This window comes from Meriones unguiculatus, chromosome 1 (assembly GCF_030254825.1).
Source record: "Meriones unguiculatus strain TT.TT164.6M chromosome 1, Bangor_MerUng_6.1, whole genome shotgun sequence".
In the NCBI taxonomy this organism is placed as follows: domain Eukaryota; kingdom Metazoa; phylum Chordata; class Mammalia; order Rodentia; family Muridae; genus Meriones; species Meriones unguiculatus.
In genome coordinates, this window is record NC_083349.1 from 4771578 (window position 1) to 4788575 (window position 16998).

The 16998-nt window shown below is 52.9% G+C and overlaps 1 protein-coding gene across 6 annotated transcripts in view; it reads left to right on the forward strand.

Annotated features, from left to right (window-relative positions):
* Positions 1-16998, forward strand: part of Myh14 (myosin heavy chain 14) — a 57234-nt gene that overhangs the window by 14734 nt on the left and 25502 nt on the right. For all 6 annotated transcript variants that reach the window (XM_060379843.1, XM_021633898.2, XM_060379815.1 and 3 more), the window contains 10 exons: positions 543-635; positions 982-1045; positions 2593-2691; positions 3592-3732; positions 10338-10433; positions 12196-12314; positions 13937-14089; positions 14172-14345; positions 14793-14966; positions 15364-15478. In XM_060379843.1, the coding sequence (XP_060235826.1) occupies positions 543-635; positions 982-1045; positions 2593-2691; positions 3592-3732; positions 10338-10433; positions 12196-12314; positions 13937-14089; positions 14172-14345; positions 14793-14966; positions 15364-15478 (1228 nt within the window). The remainder of the gene's footprint in view (positions 1-542; positions 636-981; positions 1046-2592; positions 2692-3591; positions 3733-10337; positions 10434-12195; positions 12315-13936; positions 14090-14171; positions 14346-14792; positions 14967-15363; positions 15479-16998) is intronic.

A 16998-nucleotide genomic window follows, 5' to 3' on the forward strand; every position in this document is an offset into this window, starting at 1 on the left:
TTATTGAGCACCACTGTGTGCCTGGCTCTGACCCTGAAGGCAAGCTCAGAATAAGGATCCCACCAGAGCTACCATTTAGTGAATGCCCACTGTGCGCCGGAGAGTCTGGTGCACTTCTGTGGATGGTAGATTACTCTCCTAACATGCTTCAGCAAACATTGCATGGGGACCTGTGAGCTGCGGCAACAAACACGTCAGCAAAGGGCGACGGCAGCTTGGCGTGCACCCTCGCGGATCTTTCTCCCTATGTTTACCATTTGTATCTGTAGAAATAACCGTGTTTGTTCTCGTGTTTCTAACCTACATTGTTTTTTTATTAACGGGAACACGACTGGTTCTGCCGCATTTTCCCCTTTGTTTGGTCGTTTCACTTCCACTCAACAATAAATCTCCGAGAACTTGCTCTTTTCCCCTCACTATACACATGGCAGGCAAGACTCTTCCACCCCGGACGCACCCAGAGAAGGCGAGCCCCCTCCCCCGACCCCGTGAGGAGGGCTCCTCTCCCGTCTCACTGATGCACCGTCTCCCATGCCCTGCAGGGGGAGCTAGAGCGGCAGCTTCTTCAAGCCAACCCCATCCTGGAGGCCTTTGGCAATGCCAAGACTGTCAAGAACGACAACTCTTCCCGATTTGTGAGTACGGGGACTGTGCAGCCGGCGTTCTGGGAGGCCGGGGCCCAATTCAGGGGTAGGGAAGAAGGGTGGAGGGGAGGGGGCAGGGGTCTGGACCTCGAGGGTTTGAGAGAGGTCTATGGAAGACCTCTGGGTCTGAGGAAGGAGGCTGGGGTCTGAACCCCTGTGTCTCAGGAAGGAGGTCGTACAGCCTATCCGCTGAGGTGGTTCAGCAAAGTTGCCTGGACCTGGATTCCCTGCGGAGTCCCTGCCTGGGACTCACCGCTGCTGTGAGCTTCAGGTAGAGGGAGTTGGTGTGGATTTAGGGAGGCCCTGTGACTTAAGCCCGGCACCATTTTTGCTCCAGGGAAAATTTATCCGCATCAACTTTGATGTTGCTGGCTACATCGTGGGAGCAAACATCGAGACCTGTATCCTCTGAAGGATCGTGGGAGGCATGGGGTAGCGGCTGGGGAGGACAACCCTCTGAACTCTCACCCAGAAAAGACGCCTCTGGTGGGGACCCCATGGTGATGTCGGCCTTGTGAAGGCGTGCTGGCCTGGACCTCCCCAGTCACGCGTGTCTGATGTCCCACACAGCCTGTGGTTAGAGTCTTGGCTATGCTTTATGGGAGGGGAGGGCCACAGGAATTCAGGGAGAGGGGGGAGGGGCGTGGTCCAGGACAGCCAAGTGGGCGCCCAGACTGTTCTCAGTGGGGTTGCATAGGCTGTGCCTAACTGTCTAAACAAGATGGGAACTAGCAGGGCAAAGTCCCGTAGGAGATCCAGCAGAGCCTCAGGCTCAGTGTTCCTATCAGGGTGAGCTAACCCCAGTGCTCGCTGGGTCCCAAACTCCCACTCCTGGAATGGGATACGCCGCATTGAAGCGGTACACAGGGAGGCTCAGCTGCCATCCCAGCACTCAAGGCCCTGTCTTAAACACCAAACAGAATGAGAGGCTGAGGGCTGAAGAGGTGCCGTCCACGTGGCTGCTGGGAACTGATCTCAGACCTTCAGGCTTATTGGCAAGCACTGCCCACTGAGCCACATTACAGTCTCCCATTGATTTAAGTATTTTATTCCGTGTTTTGTGTGAGTGTGTTGGGGGGGGAGCGTTGCCTGTATGAATGTCTGTGCACCATGTCCCTGGTGCTGGCAGAGGCCAGAGAAGGGCCCTGGATCTCCTGGAACAGTTACGGGTGGCTGTGAGCCTCAGTGTGGGTGCTGGGAATTGAACCCCAGTCCTCTGTTTAAGAACAGTCTGTGGTTCACACCTTAATTCCAGCACGTGGGAGGCAGAGGCAGCCTGCTCTCTACAGTGAGGCTACACAGAGAAACCCTGTCTTGAAAAACTGAAAAAGAAAAAAAGAAAAAGAACAGCCTGTGTTCTTTTTTGAGTTATTATTATTATTACTATTATCATTATCATCATTTTCTTTTTTTTTTTTTTTTTTTTTTTTTTGAGACAGGGTTTCTCTGTATAGCTCTGGCTATCCGGGAAATTGATTTGTAGAACATGCTGGCCTCGAACCCATAGAGATATGCCTGCCTCTGCCTCCCAAGTTTGGGGATCAAAGGTGTGTGATCAAAGGTGTGCCACCCGGGGAGCCTGTATTCTTTGTTTTTGGCAGGGGGAGGAATCGAGACAGGGTTTTTCTGTGTTGAACTCTCTGTGTTGGCTGTCCTGAACTCTCAGACCAGGCTGGCCTTGAACTCAGAGATCCGGCTGCCTCAGCCTCCCTGGCTGCTGGGATTACAGCCATGCACCACCATGCCCCACACAGCCTGTGTTCTAACCGCTGATCCACCCTCTGGCCCCACATTATTTTTAAATAATTAAATAACTAATTAATTAATTTTTGGGACAGGGTCTCACACTGTAGTTTGTGCTGGTCTGGAATTCGTTATGTAGTCCAGGCTGGTCTACATCCGAAATTCTGAGAGCGCAGGCAGCAGGCTCCTTGACCTCCCCACCCAGATCTGCTGGAGAAGTCCCGGGCCATCAGGCAGGCCAAGGACGAATGCAGCTTCCATATCTTCTACCAGCTGCTAGGGGGCGCTGGGGAGCAGCTAAGAGGTCAGTGTCGCCCTTTCCCAGCCTGCTGTGCCCTGGGACAGCGGTTGGGAGACCCCCCACCCCCCACCTCTCATGCCCCCCCCACGCCCCCTGGCACCCTCAGCGGGAGACCCATCCCCAGAACAGTCGTCAGATTGGTCCCACTGTCCCTTGGTGTGTGGGGACGGTGCTGTGGCCGCGCTGTGCCGCTCTGCGCTCCTGTAGTGGACTGTGTGCTGGCTTCCCAGCCCTGCTTTCCACACTGTGCTTCCAGCTGCCTTCTGGCTCTCAGTCCTGCCCGCCGCAGCTGTCTGCTCCGTTCCTGCACTCCTGGCCTTGTAGTGACTCTGCCTTGCTGTGACCTCTCACAACTCCATGCTTCCTGTTGACCTCCTGTATGCTGCTCTACCAGCAGGCTGCCTTCTGTTGTGGTTCCTGCCAGCACAATAGCTGTGCCAGAGGTTGTGCCCTCTCTTGTCTCCTTTTCTTTTTGAGACAAGATCTTGCTATGTAGCCTAGGCTAGTCTGGAACTCGGAGCGATCCCTGCCTTAGTCATCTGAGTGCTAGAATGACAGGCGAGTCACCAGGTCTAACTTTGTAGCTCCTCTGCCTCCTTTCCACAGCTTTTTCTTCTCCTCCTCTTTCTGTCCTCCTCCTCCTTTTCTGGCCTGGTCTTTGTGTTGTTCCCCTGACCCCCTGGTCCCAACTCTGTGTCTTCTGGCAGCATGTGTCCCCAGATGCTGGCTCTGCCATCTTGGTCTCCAGACTGGAGACTGTGGAAGAGCCTGAAGAACAGTCTGTGGTTCTGTGCTCTCTAACCTGCCTGCCCCCGGCCCCCCAGCCATCACTGTAAAGGATGTTGGGTTCCACCATGGTAACCTGACCCCAGCACAGCCCGGACTTCTGCCCTCTCCCTACAGCTGACCTCCTTCTGGAGCCCTGTTCCCATTACCGCTTCCTGACCAACGGGCCCTCCTCGACCCCCGGCCAGGAGCGGGAGCTATTCCAGGAGACGCTGGAGTCCCTGCGCGTGCTGGGCTTCCTTCCAGAGGAGATCACCGGTGAGTGACCTGAGCCACCAGGGGCACAGCCATTCCTACTTGGACCAATGTGTCCAAGCTTTTATTTTTTATTTTTTATTTGTGTGTGTGTGTACATATTCAGTGTGTGCAGGTGAGCATGTGTGTGCGTAAGTGGTGTGTGCGAGTGCATGTGTGTGTGCACACGGAGGCCAGAGGTCAACCTTGAATGCTGTACTTTGGGAGCTGATCCACCTACCTTGATTTTAGAGATTTTTGTTTGTTTGATTTTAAAGTTTAATTCTATTTATTATTATTATTATTATTATTATTTTTAAAGTATTACAGCTAGGTGTGGTGGTGCCTGTTTTAACCCCAGCAGAGGCAGGTGGCTCCTGAACTCAAGGCTGGCCTGGTCTGTAAGGCAAGTTCCAGGCCAGCTAGAGCTATCATTTTTTAATTAAATTTTCATTTATCTCTGTGCTGGGAGTATATATGGGCACACACACGCCAGAGCACGTGTGTAAAAGTCAGGACAGCTTGAGGGAGTCAGCCTTCTCTAGCATGTAGGTCCATGTAAGTCACCTCAGGTCGTTCGTTAGACTCGGCAGCAAGTTTACCAACTGAGCCACATCATCAGCCGTTATCTATTATGAGTGTGTCTGTGTGTTGTGAGCATGTGTGTGCACATATATGTGTGTGCATTTGTGTATATGTGTGTTTGTGAGTTGTGTGAATGTGAGAGAGGAAGTGTGTTTGAACATTAAGTGTGAGTGTGTGAGTGCAAGTGTGTTGCGTGAGAGTGTGAGCATGTGTGTTTGAGTATGTGTGGATGTGCGTAGGTCAAAGGACAGGTTATAGGTGTCAGTTCTGCTGCCACTGTTGGCTCTGGGGCTGAACTCAGGCCATCATGTGCATGTGGTAAGCAGTTTCCCCACTGAGCTGTCTCTTCGTCTTCCCGGGATGCTGGTTAAGTGTTTGCTGTGTATCTGCTGTGTATGAAGGGTGGGAGCTCTAGGGAGAGAGGTGGGCAGATCTTCTCTCCTCACCCCAGGGAGCATGTGGAAATGAGATCAGCTATATAAATGACAAGATCCACTAGAACCTGGTCAGAGTATGGGGGAGGGGTGCAGAGCAGGGAGCCGGGGGCTTAGAGTTGGGGTGCAGCTCCACACAGGAGGTCAGACAGAAGCCTGAGGTAAGAGCAATAGGAAGGGCATTCTGAAATGTTCTGTGCAAAGGCCATGGGGAAGGTAAAGTGGTGTGTTTGAGAGATTGAAGCTTCTGAAGAGAGTTGGGTTTTCTTTGAATTTCATTTGACATTGTATATTGTGATAGTAAGGAGAGCTTTTGGGTACAAACAGGAAAGGAACGGTGATGGTTTAACAGTGGTGTGTGCTACGTTGACAAGGGACGGAGTGACCTAGTTAGTCTTTATCGTCAACTAGACACAACCTTGACCACCTGGGAAGAAGACCTCAACTAAAGATCTGTGTGCTCAGACTGGCCTCTGAGCATATTTGTAGGGATTGTCTTGATGGGTGATCCGGATGATGATGGCTCCACATGCCCCCGTCTCTGGAAGGCACAAGTGTGGCTGAAGTTGTGGTGACCTGCGCTCAGGCTGTAAGGACATTCAAACTCTGAAGATTTAGTTTGCAAAATGGGAAAACCCCATCCGACACCGGACCCACTACATAGCAGGTAGCAAGAGGCTGAGCTGACCATGGCCAGGCTCTGAATTTGTTTGCTAGTTCCCCAGTCGGGGAGACCACCAGCCTGGGAAATCACAAAGCCGGTTAGAAAATTACAAAGCCGTGGTTAGGTGAGCTTTGAGCTCTGGAGTACTGGACACAGCTTTGGCTCTAGCGTCCCAGTGTCCTCCCATACACATTTAACTTAATTCATTAATTTGTTTTGTGCTGGGATTTGAATGCTAGGCAACACACTACCACTGAGCCTCACAGCCCCTCACTGAGAGATTCGAGGCAAGTGCTCTACTCCTTAGCCATATCCTAATCTTGGTAGGTTTTAGCTGCAGAGGAACCATCTCAACACCATCCACAAGGTGGCACCATTTCCCCACTCCCCAGCTTGGACCTGCGTGAGCTCCATCCCTCTGTGTGTTTTTTGGAGTGGGAGGCAGACGGAATCAGGTGACAGCCTCCTTAGGTTCCATTTGTATGAGGTAGTGTCCATCATCTTTGCATAGACTCTGTCCTGCCTAGATCCCACCTCCCTTCAGGAGACGACAGGGTGGTGGTGGACCCCACAGCCCACTGCCAGAAATGCAGATGGACTCCCCGAGCGCAGCATTTTGCTCATCAAGAGAGAACCTCTGTGCGGCTCTCTCCTCACTGCGTGTCTTTCCCCTGCCAACCTCTGGTTCTGCAAGTGCCAGTCTGGGAAACTGAACAGTTAGCAGACACAGGGAACCTGATGGTCCCTCCTATGAGCAGGACTCTTGGACTCAGGATAGTCCTCCTGCTTCAGCTTTCCAGTTTTCAGAACTATAGATATGAGCCACCATACCCAGCTGCATTTCACTGGGAGGTGGTCCCTGGGGTCCTGATCACGGGCCTATTCCCTGAGGCTGTGTCCCAGGGTCACAGTGACACATACTGACTGTAAATTATTCAGTTTAATTTACTTACGCCACATTGGATAGGGAAGCAGCAAAGAGCCACAACTGTGCTTATGTCACAGAGGGGGACACTGAGGCCCCTTTTCCTGCAGACCAGGCTGTCACCTCCCAGCTGAGCTGAGCCTGGTGCCCAACCCTGTTCTGCCTGGCCCCAGCAGCATCCCATTTTTGCCAGTCTTATAGATAGCCCGCCCCCCAGAATTGGACCTGAGAGGCCCTCACAGAGAGCAGAGCTGTCTAACACAGGCCTGTCCAGCACTCATTCACCAGCAGGGATTTCTGTCTGTCGGCACGCCAGTCCTCAGCCCTGGGACCTGGGAGCGTGTGTGAAGTGGCTCCTGACAGCTGCGAAACTCACAGTTCCTGGAACTCCTGTCTCTCTGCCCTACCCCTCACCATCTTCCACTCCGAGAGGGTCAAACAAGAGACCAGTGAGTCCATCCCCTTCCCCAGCCCAGCTGGGGAAACTGAGGCCCGGGTAGACACTCAGCAGATGATTTTTTTATCTTAGAGTTTTAGATTTTCGTTTTATGTGTACGGCTGTTTTGCCTGCATATGCACCTGTGCACCATGCGTGTGCAGTGCCAAAGGATGCCAGTCCCCCTGGAGCTGGAGTTACAGATGCCTGTGGGTAGGGAGATTTGAACCCCGATCCTCTGCGAGGGTGGCAGCCAGTGCTCTTAACCACTGAGCCATCTCTCCAGCCTCACACAAATCCAGCAAATTCTACCTTTCAACACTGGGCTTCCGTTTAAATATCTGCTATTCTGTGTTATTCTTTTGTTCACATTTACTTATTTAGCACTTGTTTTGCATGAATGTGTGCTTGGAGGTGGGGACAGCATTGGGAAGTCTGGTTCTCTCCTTCCACATTGTAGGTCCTGGAAATTGAACTCCGGTAATGAGCTATGTCCTCAACCCTGGATTGCTTTGTTGTTGAGACAGAGTATGTAGTCAAGGCCAGTCTGGGCTTGAACTCCTGATCCTCCTGCCTCCACCTCCTGAGTGCTGGGATGATGAGCATGCACCATGGAAGTGTGTGTGCATGTGTGTGTGTTTGAGAGAGATATTCCAGTTTCTGTTGGTGTGCTGTGTGCAAGTACTTCTCCTCATTCCAACTTACTGTGGTGCACAGAAAGCTCACACAGCTCCTGTCAGAATCCTGCCTCTGCCGGCTTATGAATCGAGTGATCCTGAGTTTGTAAGTTAAATGCCTCAGTTTCCCCACCTGTCAAATTGGGTTCGTGTGTAGCAGGGTCCACCCCCTAGAGCGTTTTCTGAAGGTCAGGTGCTTGGAATAGGTGTGGTGCAAGGAAGAGAAAAGAATTCATGTCTGTTGACTGGGTAAACACTGGAGACTGAACAGCTAGGGGTGGGGATCCTTAATGTCGCCATGGAGACAACTGACACAAACACAGCTGCCGCAGCCCATCATCGACCCAGCCAGTGCCCTCAGAGGACGGAATGTCTCAGAAGTATGACCAAGCCTTATAGAACCCTGAGTAAAACCAGGAGCAGGCGCTGGAGAGACAGCTCAGCGGTTAAGAGCACTGGCTGCCCTTCCAGAGGGCCTGAGTTTGATTCCCAGCACCCACAGGGTGGCTCAGAACTCTGGAACTCCCAGAACATCCCCGGGGATCCGACACCCTCTCCTGGCCTCCGTGGGCACTGCATGCAAACAATGCACAGACACAGGCAAAACACCTATCACATAAAATTAAAGATGAAGGGGAAATCAGCAACAGTTCCCCAGGTCTCCGAGGCTGTGCCCCCTCCCCATGCAAAACACGGCGATCTTGGTGAGGCTGAGTAACCGCCTCCGGTCACACAGGCCGAGCTGTTCCTCCACACTGCCCCAGGCGTCCTCCAGGGGGCAGCGCAACCTCAGCTCTTCAAGCACCTAGGTTCCTAATGGAAAAACAACACACTGGCTGTCACAGCCGCAGCATTTGAAAACTCAACTTCACTTCCTCCCTAGCTCTGTCTGTAACCTCAAACCCTACTGTGTCGGAGGTCTCTGAAGTCTCTGGCTGGACAGACTTCCCAACTGGCCAGGGCCCAGTTGGTAGAGCTTGTCATGCATGAAGTTCGGGGTTCTATCACAGAACTGAAAAGCCAGGCATTATGGTGCAGTCTTGTCATCCCAACACTGTGGAAGTGGGGCTCAGGTGTTCAAGGTCACCCTCAGCTATATAGGAAGGTGCAGGCCAGTCTGGGGTACATGAGACCAGTCTCAAACACTCAAAAAACAAAATTAAACAAACACCCTAGGGAATAGGGATTGGGATGAGAATACATTTATTTAAAGGACAGAAGAATCCTTTGTTCCATTCTGCTAGGAAATGGGCCTGCCCAGTATGGGAAGGTGCTTGCTACCAAGCCTCAAACCTGAGGTCAGTTCCTAAAATCTAGAGTGGAAGGAGAGAACCAACTCTTATAAGTTGTCCTCTGACCTCCACATATGTGCTGTTGTGCGCACACACACACACACACACACACACACACACACACACACGATACATACATACATGTGAAAAGAGCCTGTATGGTAGCACACACCGGTGATCCCAGCACTCAGGAGACAGAGGCGGGAGGGTCTCGGAGTTTGAGGTTTACACTGGGAGTTCCAGGTCAGCCCAAGTCACACGGTGAGATGCTGCCTCAGCTCCTACCTCCGAGAGAGAGGCTAGCAGCCAGGAAACGTGTGTGTAGATCAGCCTGCAGGGTGAGTAAGCACAGCCTTCGGGCGCGTCCCCTTCAGTTCAGAGTTTCGGGGCATTCAGCTCCAGCAGGGAATTTTCTGGAGAAGTCTTAGCTCTTTGGGGTCTGTTCTTTCCCCGATTGTGGCCACTCAGAGCAGAAGAGTATGACCTGGCCCAAGAACAGCCAGCCCGGGTTAAAGCAAGATGCTCAGCTGTGTCACTTCAGACTAGTGTCCTTCCTGGGCTTCGCTTGGTTCCCTATCTTGGGATTTTTATAAAAAGATTTATTTGTGTGTGTGTATGTGTGTGTGTTGTGTGTGTGTTATATGTGTGTGTGGTGTGTGTGTTATGTGTGTGTGTGTTGTGTATGTGTTGTGTGTGTGTGTGATGTGTATGTGTTATGTGTGTGTGTGTGTGTGATGTGTATGTGTTGTGTGTGTGTGTGTGTGTGTGTGATGTGGATGCAGGGCCTACGGAGGCGAGGAAAGGGTGCACCATCCCTGGAACTGGTGGTTATATAAGAACCGCCTGACGTGAATACTTGGAACAGAACTTGTCCTTTGGAAGAGCCCTTAACTATGGAGCAGTTCTTGGCGTGTAAGCTGCACACACACACACATACACACACGCACACCGACACAGTGCTCAGTGCTAGAGCAAAGAGGTTTGGTGCCCAACTTGGAAAACAACTTGTGAGACTCACTTCGCTGTGGCACTGACTTTAATACTATTGACCGCAAGATCTGCGTGTCAGAATCAGCAATGGGGATGAGGCGATGGCTTAGCGGGAAGGGCGCTTGCTGCTAAGCATGAGGACCAGAGTTCCAATCCTCAACACTCACGTGAAGAGCTGGGTTTGGGGCTGGCAAGATGGCTCTGAGGAGAGAGGCTGGCTGCCAAGCCTGAGACCATACTTTTGGGACAGGCTCTCCCATTGAACCTGGAGATTGACGATTAGCCTTTGTTGGCCAACCGCTGAGCATCAGGGATCTTCCTGTCTGGTCTCCTCAGTACTGGGCGCTGAGGAATCAAACTCGGGTTCCGATGCTTGCACAGCGAGTGCTTACTGAAGGAACCATCTTCCCAGGCCAGTGTCTGGTTCTCATGTATCCCATTCCTGTCGTGTTCAAAGCTTGAAAGCAGAAAGCTGAGTGACTCTGTTGCATTTTTTAAAGGCTGTGCTGGGGTCAAGGGTGAGCTTTGAGCTTGGGGGTCCTGAGCATACCTTTGGGTTTCCCGTGGCATGACCGAGCCGGTACAAGAGTGCCTGGCCCCATGTGACCTTCCGTGTTGTCCCACAGCCATGCTGCGCACTGTCTCAGCTGTCCTCCAGTTTGGCAACATTGTCTTGAGGAAAGAGCGCAACACGGACCAAGCCACCATGCCTGACAACACAGGTACTGCCCAGGGCCAGCGTCCTCTGCCTCTCACCCAGGGGGCTCTGCCTCCCACCTCTGCCTCTCAAACGCTGTGTTTACAGGATTGTGCGTCCACACTGGTTCATCCTCCTCCTTGTTAAACACTGAAAATCACTGATTCCCCTCTATTTGTAGCCTGGGATGGCCTTGAATTCCTGCTCCTCTTGCATCCATCCTCTTCTTCTTTTCTTTTTTTTCTTTTTCTTTTTTTTTTTTGGTTCCCTGAACTCGCTCTGTAGGCCAGGCTGGCCTTGAACTCACAGAGATCCGCCTGCCTCTGCCTCCTGAGTATTGATGCACCACCACACCCAACTATTTTTGTTTTAAGTTTTGTGAGAGAGGATGTCACTGTAGGCCGGCTTGGCCTCGAACTCCAAGCCAGCCTCCCGCCTCAGCCTCCCGAGTGCTGGGATTTGGCTGTCAAGGAAGGGCAGGCAGTTGTCCACAGTCAGCCTCCTGAGACGCGTGCATCCTGGGGGTGTCCCCTGGGGTCGCCCTACCCTGTGCCAGTGTAGCTGGAGATCTAGACAGAAATAGAGTTGCCCGGCTCCCTCTGGACATCCGAAGCTCTCTGTCCTGGTTATAAAAACCCTCTAGTTCACTCTCAAACTCTGGAGATCTGGGGAACTGGGGCACCGCTCCCCACCCAGCCGACCCTGCAGTGCCGGCTTGTGGCCACCGGGGGCGCTAGTCACCAACTCCACACTGCCTGCGCGGCGCACCTGTTTGCTTTTCTTAAGTGGGAGGCAGAAATTGCAAACTTTGTCTCTTTCTTCTTTCTTTCTTTCTTTCTTTCTTTCTTTCTTTCTTTCTTTCTTTCTTTCTTTCTTTCTTTCTTTCTTTCTTTCTTTCTTTCTTTCTTTCTTTCTTTCTTTCTTTCTCTTTCTTTCTTTCTCTTTCTTTCTTTCTTTCTTTCTTTCCTTCTTTCCTTCCTCCCTCCCTCCCTCCCTCCCTCCCTTCCTTCCTTTTCTTTCTTTCTTTTGGTATGTGTGGGAGGGTTCGAGACAGTGAGACAGGGTTTCTCTGTGTAGCCCTGGCTGTTCTGGAGCTCACTCTGTACACCAGGCTGGCCTCAAATGCAGATGTCTGTCTGCCTCTGCCTCAGAGTGCTGGGATTAAAAGCGTGTGCCACCACCATTTCTGAATCCTGCCCCACCCCCATGCCATGGGGAGTAGCTTTGTGTGTTAACTAGAACCGTGTGGTTGGGGGGGTGGGTTCAGACAGGACCTCGTGTAGCCCAGATAGGCCCCTCTTTTGCTTTGTAGTTGAGGATGACCTTGAATTCCGGATCCTCATGTCTCAAACTGGTACTGGTACTGGGCTGGCAGGTGTGTGCCACCATGGCAGACTCCGGTGCCTTCTTAATGTATCTCTTTCTAGGCTTTCCTTTTTCCCTCAGTGGAGCTGACGGGCGCCTGGAAACATGGCTTGTTTCAGGGTTTAATTCAGAGCAGAAAGGGAAACACGCCTCCCACGCAGCCTTGCCGTGCTCCACCACAAACATCCATCTCGTTAACGTTTTAGTGTAGAGGTGCTTTTTATGCTGCTTATGCTTGTTGAAAATATGCATCACTCCAGGCCCAGTGGCACAGGCCTGTCTCCCCAGCACTCTGATTGCTCAGGATGCTCCTGCCAGCAAAGGCTGCCTCCGCCTCTTCTCTCCAGCGGAGGCGCGGGATGCCCGCCCACAAGCCCTCCTCTTTGCCTGTGCTGACCCCTGCTGCTCCCCCTCTCCCTCAGCTGCCCAGAAGCTCTGCCGCCTCTTAGGACTCGGGGTGACCGACTTCTCCAGAGCCCTTCTCACACCCCGCATCAAGGTTGGCCGAGATTATGTCCAGAAAGCACAGACCAAGGAGCAGGTAGGTGGAACCAGCTGTTCAGGGGCAGGAAGAATGGCCTTGGTATTTAATGATCCTGGGACTTTTAAATTATTATTATCACAAGTCCCTGTTTACTTAGTAATGGGGGAGGGGCCATGCTGAAACCGGAGGACCACCAGCTGAGTCAGTTCTGTCCCTTCGCGCTGTGGGTCCTGGGGAGTGAACTCAGGTCATCAGGCTTGGCAGGGGGCAGCTTTAGCTGCTGAGCCCTCTTTCTAGGTCTTTAAATGTCTTACTTCGTCGCTCACACTCGGCAGCCTGCCTGCTCCTACCCTATCACCAGCCCCGGTGAAAAAGCAGTAATCAAAACACAGATCAAGCCAGGTGAGGTGGCCACGCTGTGATCCCAGCACCCGAGGAGGCAGAGGCAGGCTCCTCGGAGGTGAGTTTGCGGCCAGCCTGGTCTACAAAGCAAATCCAGGACAGCCAAGGCTACACAGAGAAACCCTGCCTCAAAAAAAACAAAACAAAACCCTACAGAGCAGGGCTGGAGAGGTGGTTGCCTCAGTAGGAGCCAGCCTCACACACCGTGAGGACCTGAGTTCGAACCTCAGGACCACGTGAAAAGCTGTGCAGATGAAGATGGTCGATTCCCTCCTCACTGTTCAGCCACTCTGGCTGGAGGAACGAGCTCCATGTTCAATGAGATGGGGAATGTGAGGAAGGACACTGAGCTGACCTCTGGCCTCTACATCCTCACCTGGGCTCACATTTGCACACATGTGCACATACACACAAGCAGAAGTAAAGACTTGTCTCTCATGGGGCTTGGGATGTACATAAAGCATGGCTTCTCAGCCTTCCTGGTGCTGCGATCCTTTATTACAATTCCTCATACTGTGGTGATCCCTGACCATAAAATTAGTTGCTGCTACTTTATAACTGTAATTTTGCTACTGTTTTGAGCTGCGATGTAGACATCTGCTATGCGACCCTTGACCCACAGGCTGAGAACCACTGTGCTAGGGAAATGGTGAATGAAAAGGATGGCTCTATGCAGCGGTGACTCTGTGAATGAGGTTTAGTGATGTCAAGACAAGGGAGCAAGGGAGAGGGTCACTGAAGCCGTGATCACTACAGGATGAGTCATGGGGACCACAGTAGAGACGTGCTGTGAGAGGCTGGGTAGTGACCTGATTTCATTTGTCCTTTATATAAAGATTCCTTAGGGTGCTTATAAAGGCAAGGAAACTCAGAGCTGCTGACAAAATCCAGGCAAAGATGGTGGCCCAGACCAGAGCGAAGGTTGGAACCACCAGAAACAGGAAGGAGCTTGGGAGCCCTGGCTTTCTGTCCCAGCTGAGTCTCTAATACCACAGAGAAACTGAGGCATGGAGAAGTTTACTCCAGGGCCTGAGGTCACACAGCCTCTGAGTGGCTGTGCTGGAATTCCAGCTCAGACTCTCAGATGTGGAGTAATTACTGCAGTAACTGCCGTAAGAGGTAGAGGAGGGCGCGAGCCTGGTGCGCACCAGGCCTTCAGAAGTGTCAGCATGCAGTTTGTGTGGTCCCAGAGGCTGTGAGATGAAGTTCAGGGCCGCCCTGCTTCATCCAAAGCCGTGAGACACGGGCTGGGCCTCACTAAGCTTCCCTCCCTGCAGGCCGACTTCGCGCTGGAGGCACTGGCCAAAGCTACCTATGAGCGCCTGTTCCGCTGGCTGGTTCTGCGGCTCAACCGCGCCCTGGACAGAAGCCCGCGGCAGGGTGCCTCCTTCCTGGGCATCCTGGACATCGCGGGCTTTGAGATCTTCCAGGTACGCATCTTTGCCTTGCCGTCCCCGTCCGCCACCCTGGTTCTGTCCCCTCGCTCACAGCGCTTCTCCCGACCCCTCGCAGCTGAACTCCTTCGAGCAGCTGTGCATCAACTACACCAACGAGAAGCTGCAGCAGCTCTTCAACCACACCATGTTCGTGCTGGAGCAGGAGGAGTACCAGCGGGAGGGCATCCCCTGGACGTTCCTGGACTTTGGGTTGGACCTGCAGCCCTGCATCGACCTCATCGAGCGGCCGGTGAGGGGCCCAGACCAATGGGCCTGCAGTCCTGACTCTCAATGCTCGGCCCCGCCCACCACCCAGACCCGCAAAACTTTGTCCTCCTAATGCTCAGACCGCAAAGCTTGACTCCACCCACCACCCCATCCCGCCCGCCAGTGAGGCTGCTCCTCCTTCACCTGCCACAGCGCCCTCCTCTGACCCAAAGAGCAAATGTCCCGTCAGCAGCCACAAGGGTTCTGCGGACCCTGCAGGTCCCGCTTGAGTTCCTGGCTGTAGACACCGGGTCAGTGTGTGGCTCGGTGCTGGTGATGGAGCCTATCGCCTCGCGCACGCTAGGCAAGCGCTCAGCCGCTCAGCCCCGTCCCAGCCCCTAGCCCCGAGCCGCTCTAAGTGCTGACAGCCAGCAGCAGCCTGTGCGCAGACTTGGAGAATATGACTTCCGTTCCTCCCCGCGCCGGTCAGGCAAACCCTCCAGGCCTCCTGGCGCTGCTGGACGAGGAGTGCTGGTTCCCCAAGGCCACGGACAAGTCTTTCGTGGAGAAGGTGGCCCAGGAGCAGGGCAGCCACCCCAAGTTCCAGCGCCCCAGGCACCTGCGGGATCAGGCCGACTTCAGCGTGCTGCACTACGCAGGCAAGGTGAGGGGTGAGGGCTGGGCCGGCTGTGGGTCCTCGCTCTAGGATCCACCGGTCTCCACTTGGCCGCAGGGCACATAGGCCCACGTGACACAGAGCACAAGACCAAGTCAGCCACAGCTTCCTGCAGAGGGATGCCACCTGTGAAATTCCACAGAGTCACATGCCTGTGGCGCCCGTTAGCGCGAACAGACTATGCTTGAGGAACTGAGGAGGCCCATGTGGCCAGAGCAGAATGTACTGGAAGGATGTTGTAGTCATGGAGGGCAAAGAGATGGAGGGTGGGGAAGGACGTAGAGAGGGCCGTGCGGGTGAGGTGCAGTTCGCAGCGTGGACACGAGTCCATGCTAAGCACCTGTGTGGGGAGCCCAGTCACGCTCCTCTGCCTCGTTCCATGCAGGTTGACTACAAAGCCAGTGAATGGCTGATGAAGAACATGGACCCGTTGAATGACAACGTGGCTGCCTTGCTTCACCAGAGCACGGATCGTCTCACGGCTGAGATCTGGAAGGATGGTAAGGTCCCCCTTCCCAGGGTCTGTCCCCAGACTCCATGCCCCTTTCTAACCCCAGTGGGGACAGCAGCTGCAGGGGGAGGGAGGAAGATGGGGTACGTGGATGACCAGGAGGGTGAGTGAGTGGACGGATGCGTGGATGAGTGGGTTGGTGGGTGAGCCGGTGGGTGGATGGGTAGATGGACAGATATGGACGGATTGATTGGTGGGTGCCGGATGGGCAGGTGCGTAGACAGGTGGGCGGACAGGTCAGTGGATGTATAGATGGCTGGGTAGATGGATGGACGACTGGGTGGGTTGAGAAGTGGGTTGGTGGGTGGAGGTGGTATTGTCTTAAATTAGCATCTTAAAAAGGATAAGAAATAATACAGAAATAATTGTTTTCAGTAATAGTCTCCTCTGCAGTCAGACCAGGAAAATAAGTGCAGGTGTCCCGTGGGACCCGTAGGCCCCTGGGCCACTCGAAGACTTATATAAAATACCATAGTATTCACATTTGACACACATATCTTCCCATCTACTTTCCCCGGCTCTAGCCCCATAGGCTGAGTCATCCCTCATCCTATTTATTTAAAACAATGCAAATGATATGCAAATAGCAGTTACACTAGTACACAGAGACTATGGCAGGGAAAAGCCTGTTCAGTGTTCAGTATAGACTCTTTCCCTCAGAGTATTTTTAATTAGTTGCTCAGTCACAAGCCTGAATATGTGGAAAGCTGACTTTATATAGATATTTTTAGTGAGGCATGGTGGTGCAAGCCTTTAATCCCAGCCCTCAGGGGTCGGGGGAGGCAAGTGGATCTCTGTGAATTTGGGTGCAGCCTGATCTATATCATGTGTTCTAGGAAAGCCAGGGCTACAAAAAAAGAAAAGAAAAGAAAAGAAAGAAAAGAAAGAAAGAAAGAAAGAAAGAAAGAAAGAAAGAAAGAAAAGGCTGGGCATGGTAATGCAAGCCTTTAATCCCAGCACTAGGGAGGCAGAGGCAGGAGTAGCTCTGTGAGTTTGAGGCCAGCTGGTCTACAGAGTTAGTACCAGGACAGGCAGGGCTACACAGAGAAACCTTGTTTCAAATAGAAAGAAAGAAAGAGAGAAAGAAGACAAGTTGAGCCACCAGGGAACCCAAGTTCAGGTTCAGGCGCCCCACTTATAGCCACTCTAACTGCAGGGGATCCAAACCTCTGGCCTCCATGGGTGCCTCCGCTCATGTCACCTAAATACACACATAATTAAAAACATAAGTTCTTTTGAAAAGGCCGCATGACTGATGGGCGCTGTGGACACACGCCCCCTTCCCCAGCTGCCCCGCCCCTGCGTGTGGCCTTGAGTGACAGTCCTGCTCTTCTGGGGCCAGTTCCGAGTCACTCTGCTCCCACATGGAGTCACCAACAAAGCTGCCCCAAAGGGCAGGAAAAGGGAAGGATAGAGAATTGGGCCATTTTGCATCCATCTTACTTGGCTGTCTTGATCCCAGAACTGGCCATGCTGCACCCTAGCAGCCAGGGGGGAAGGCAAATGAGA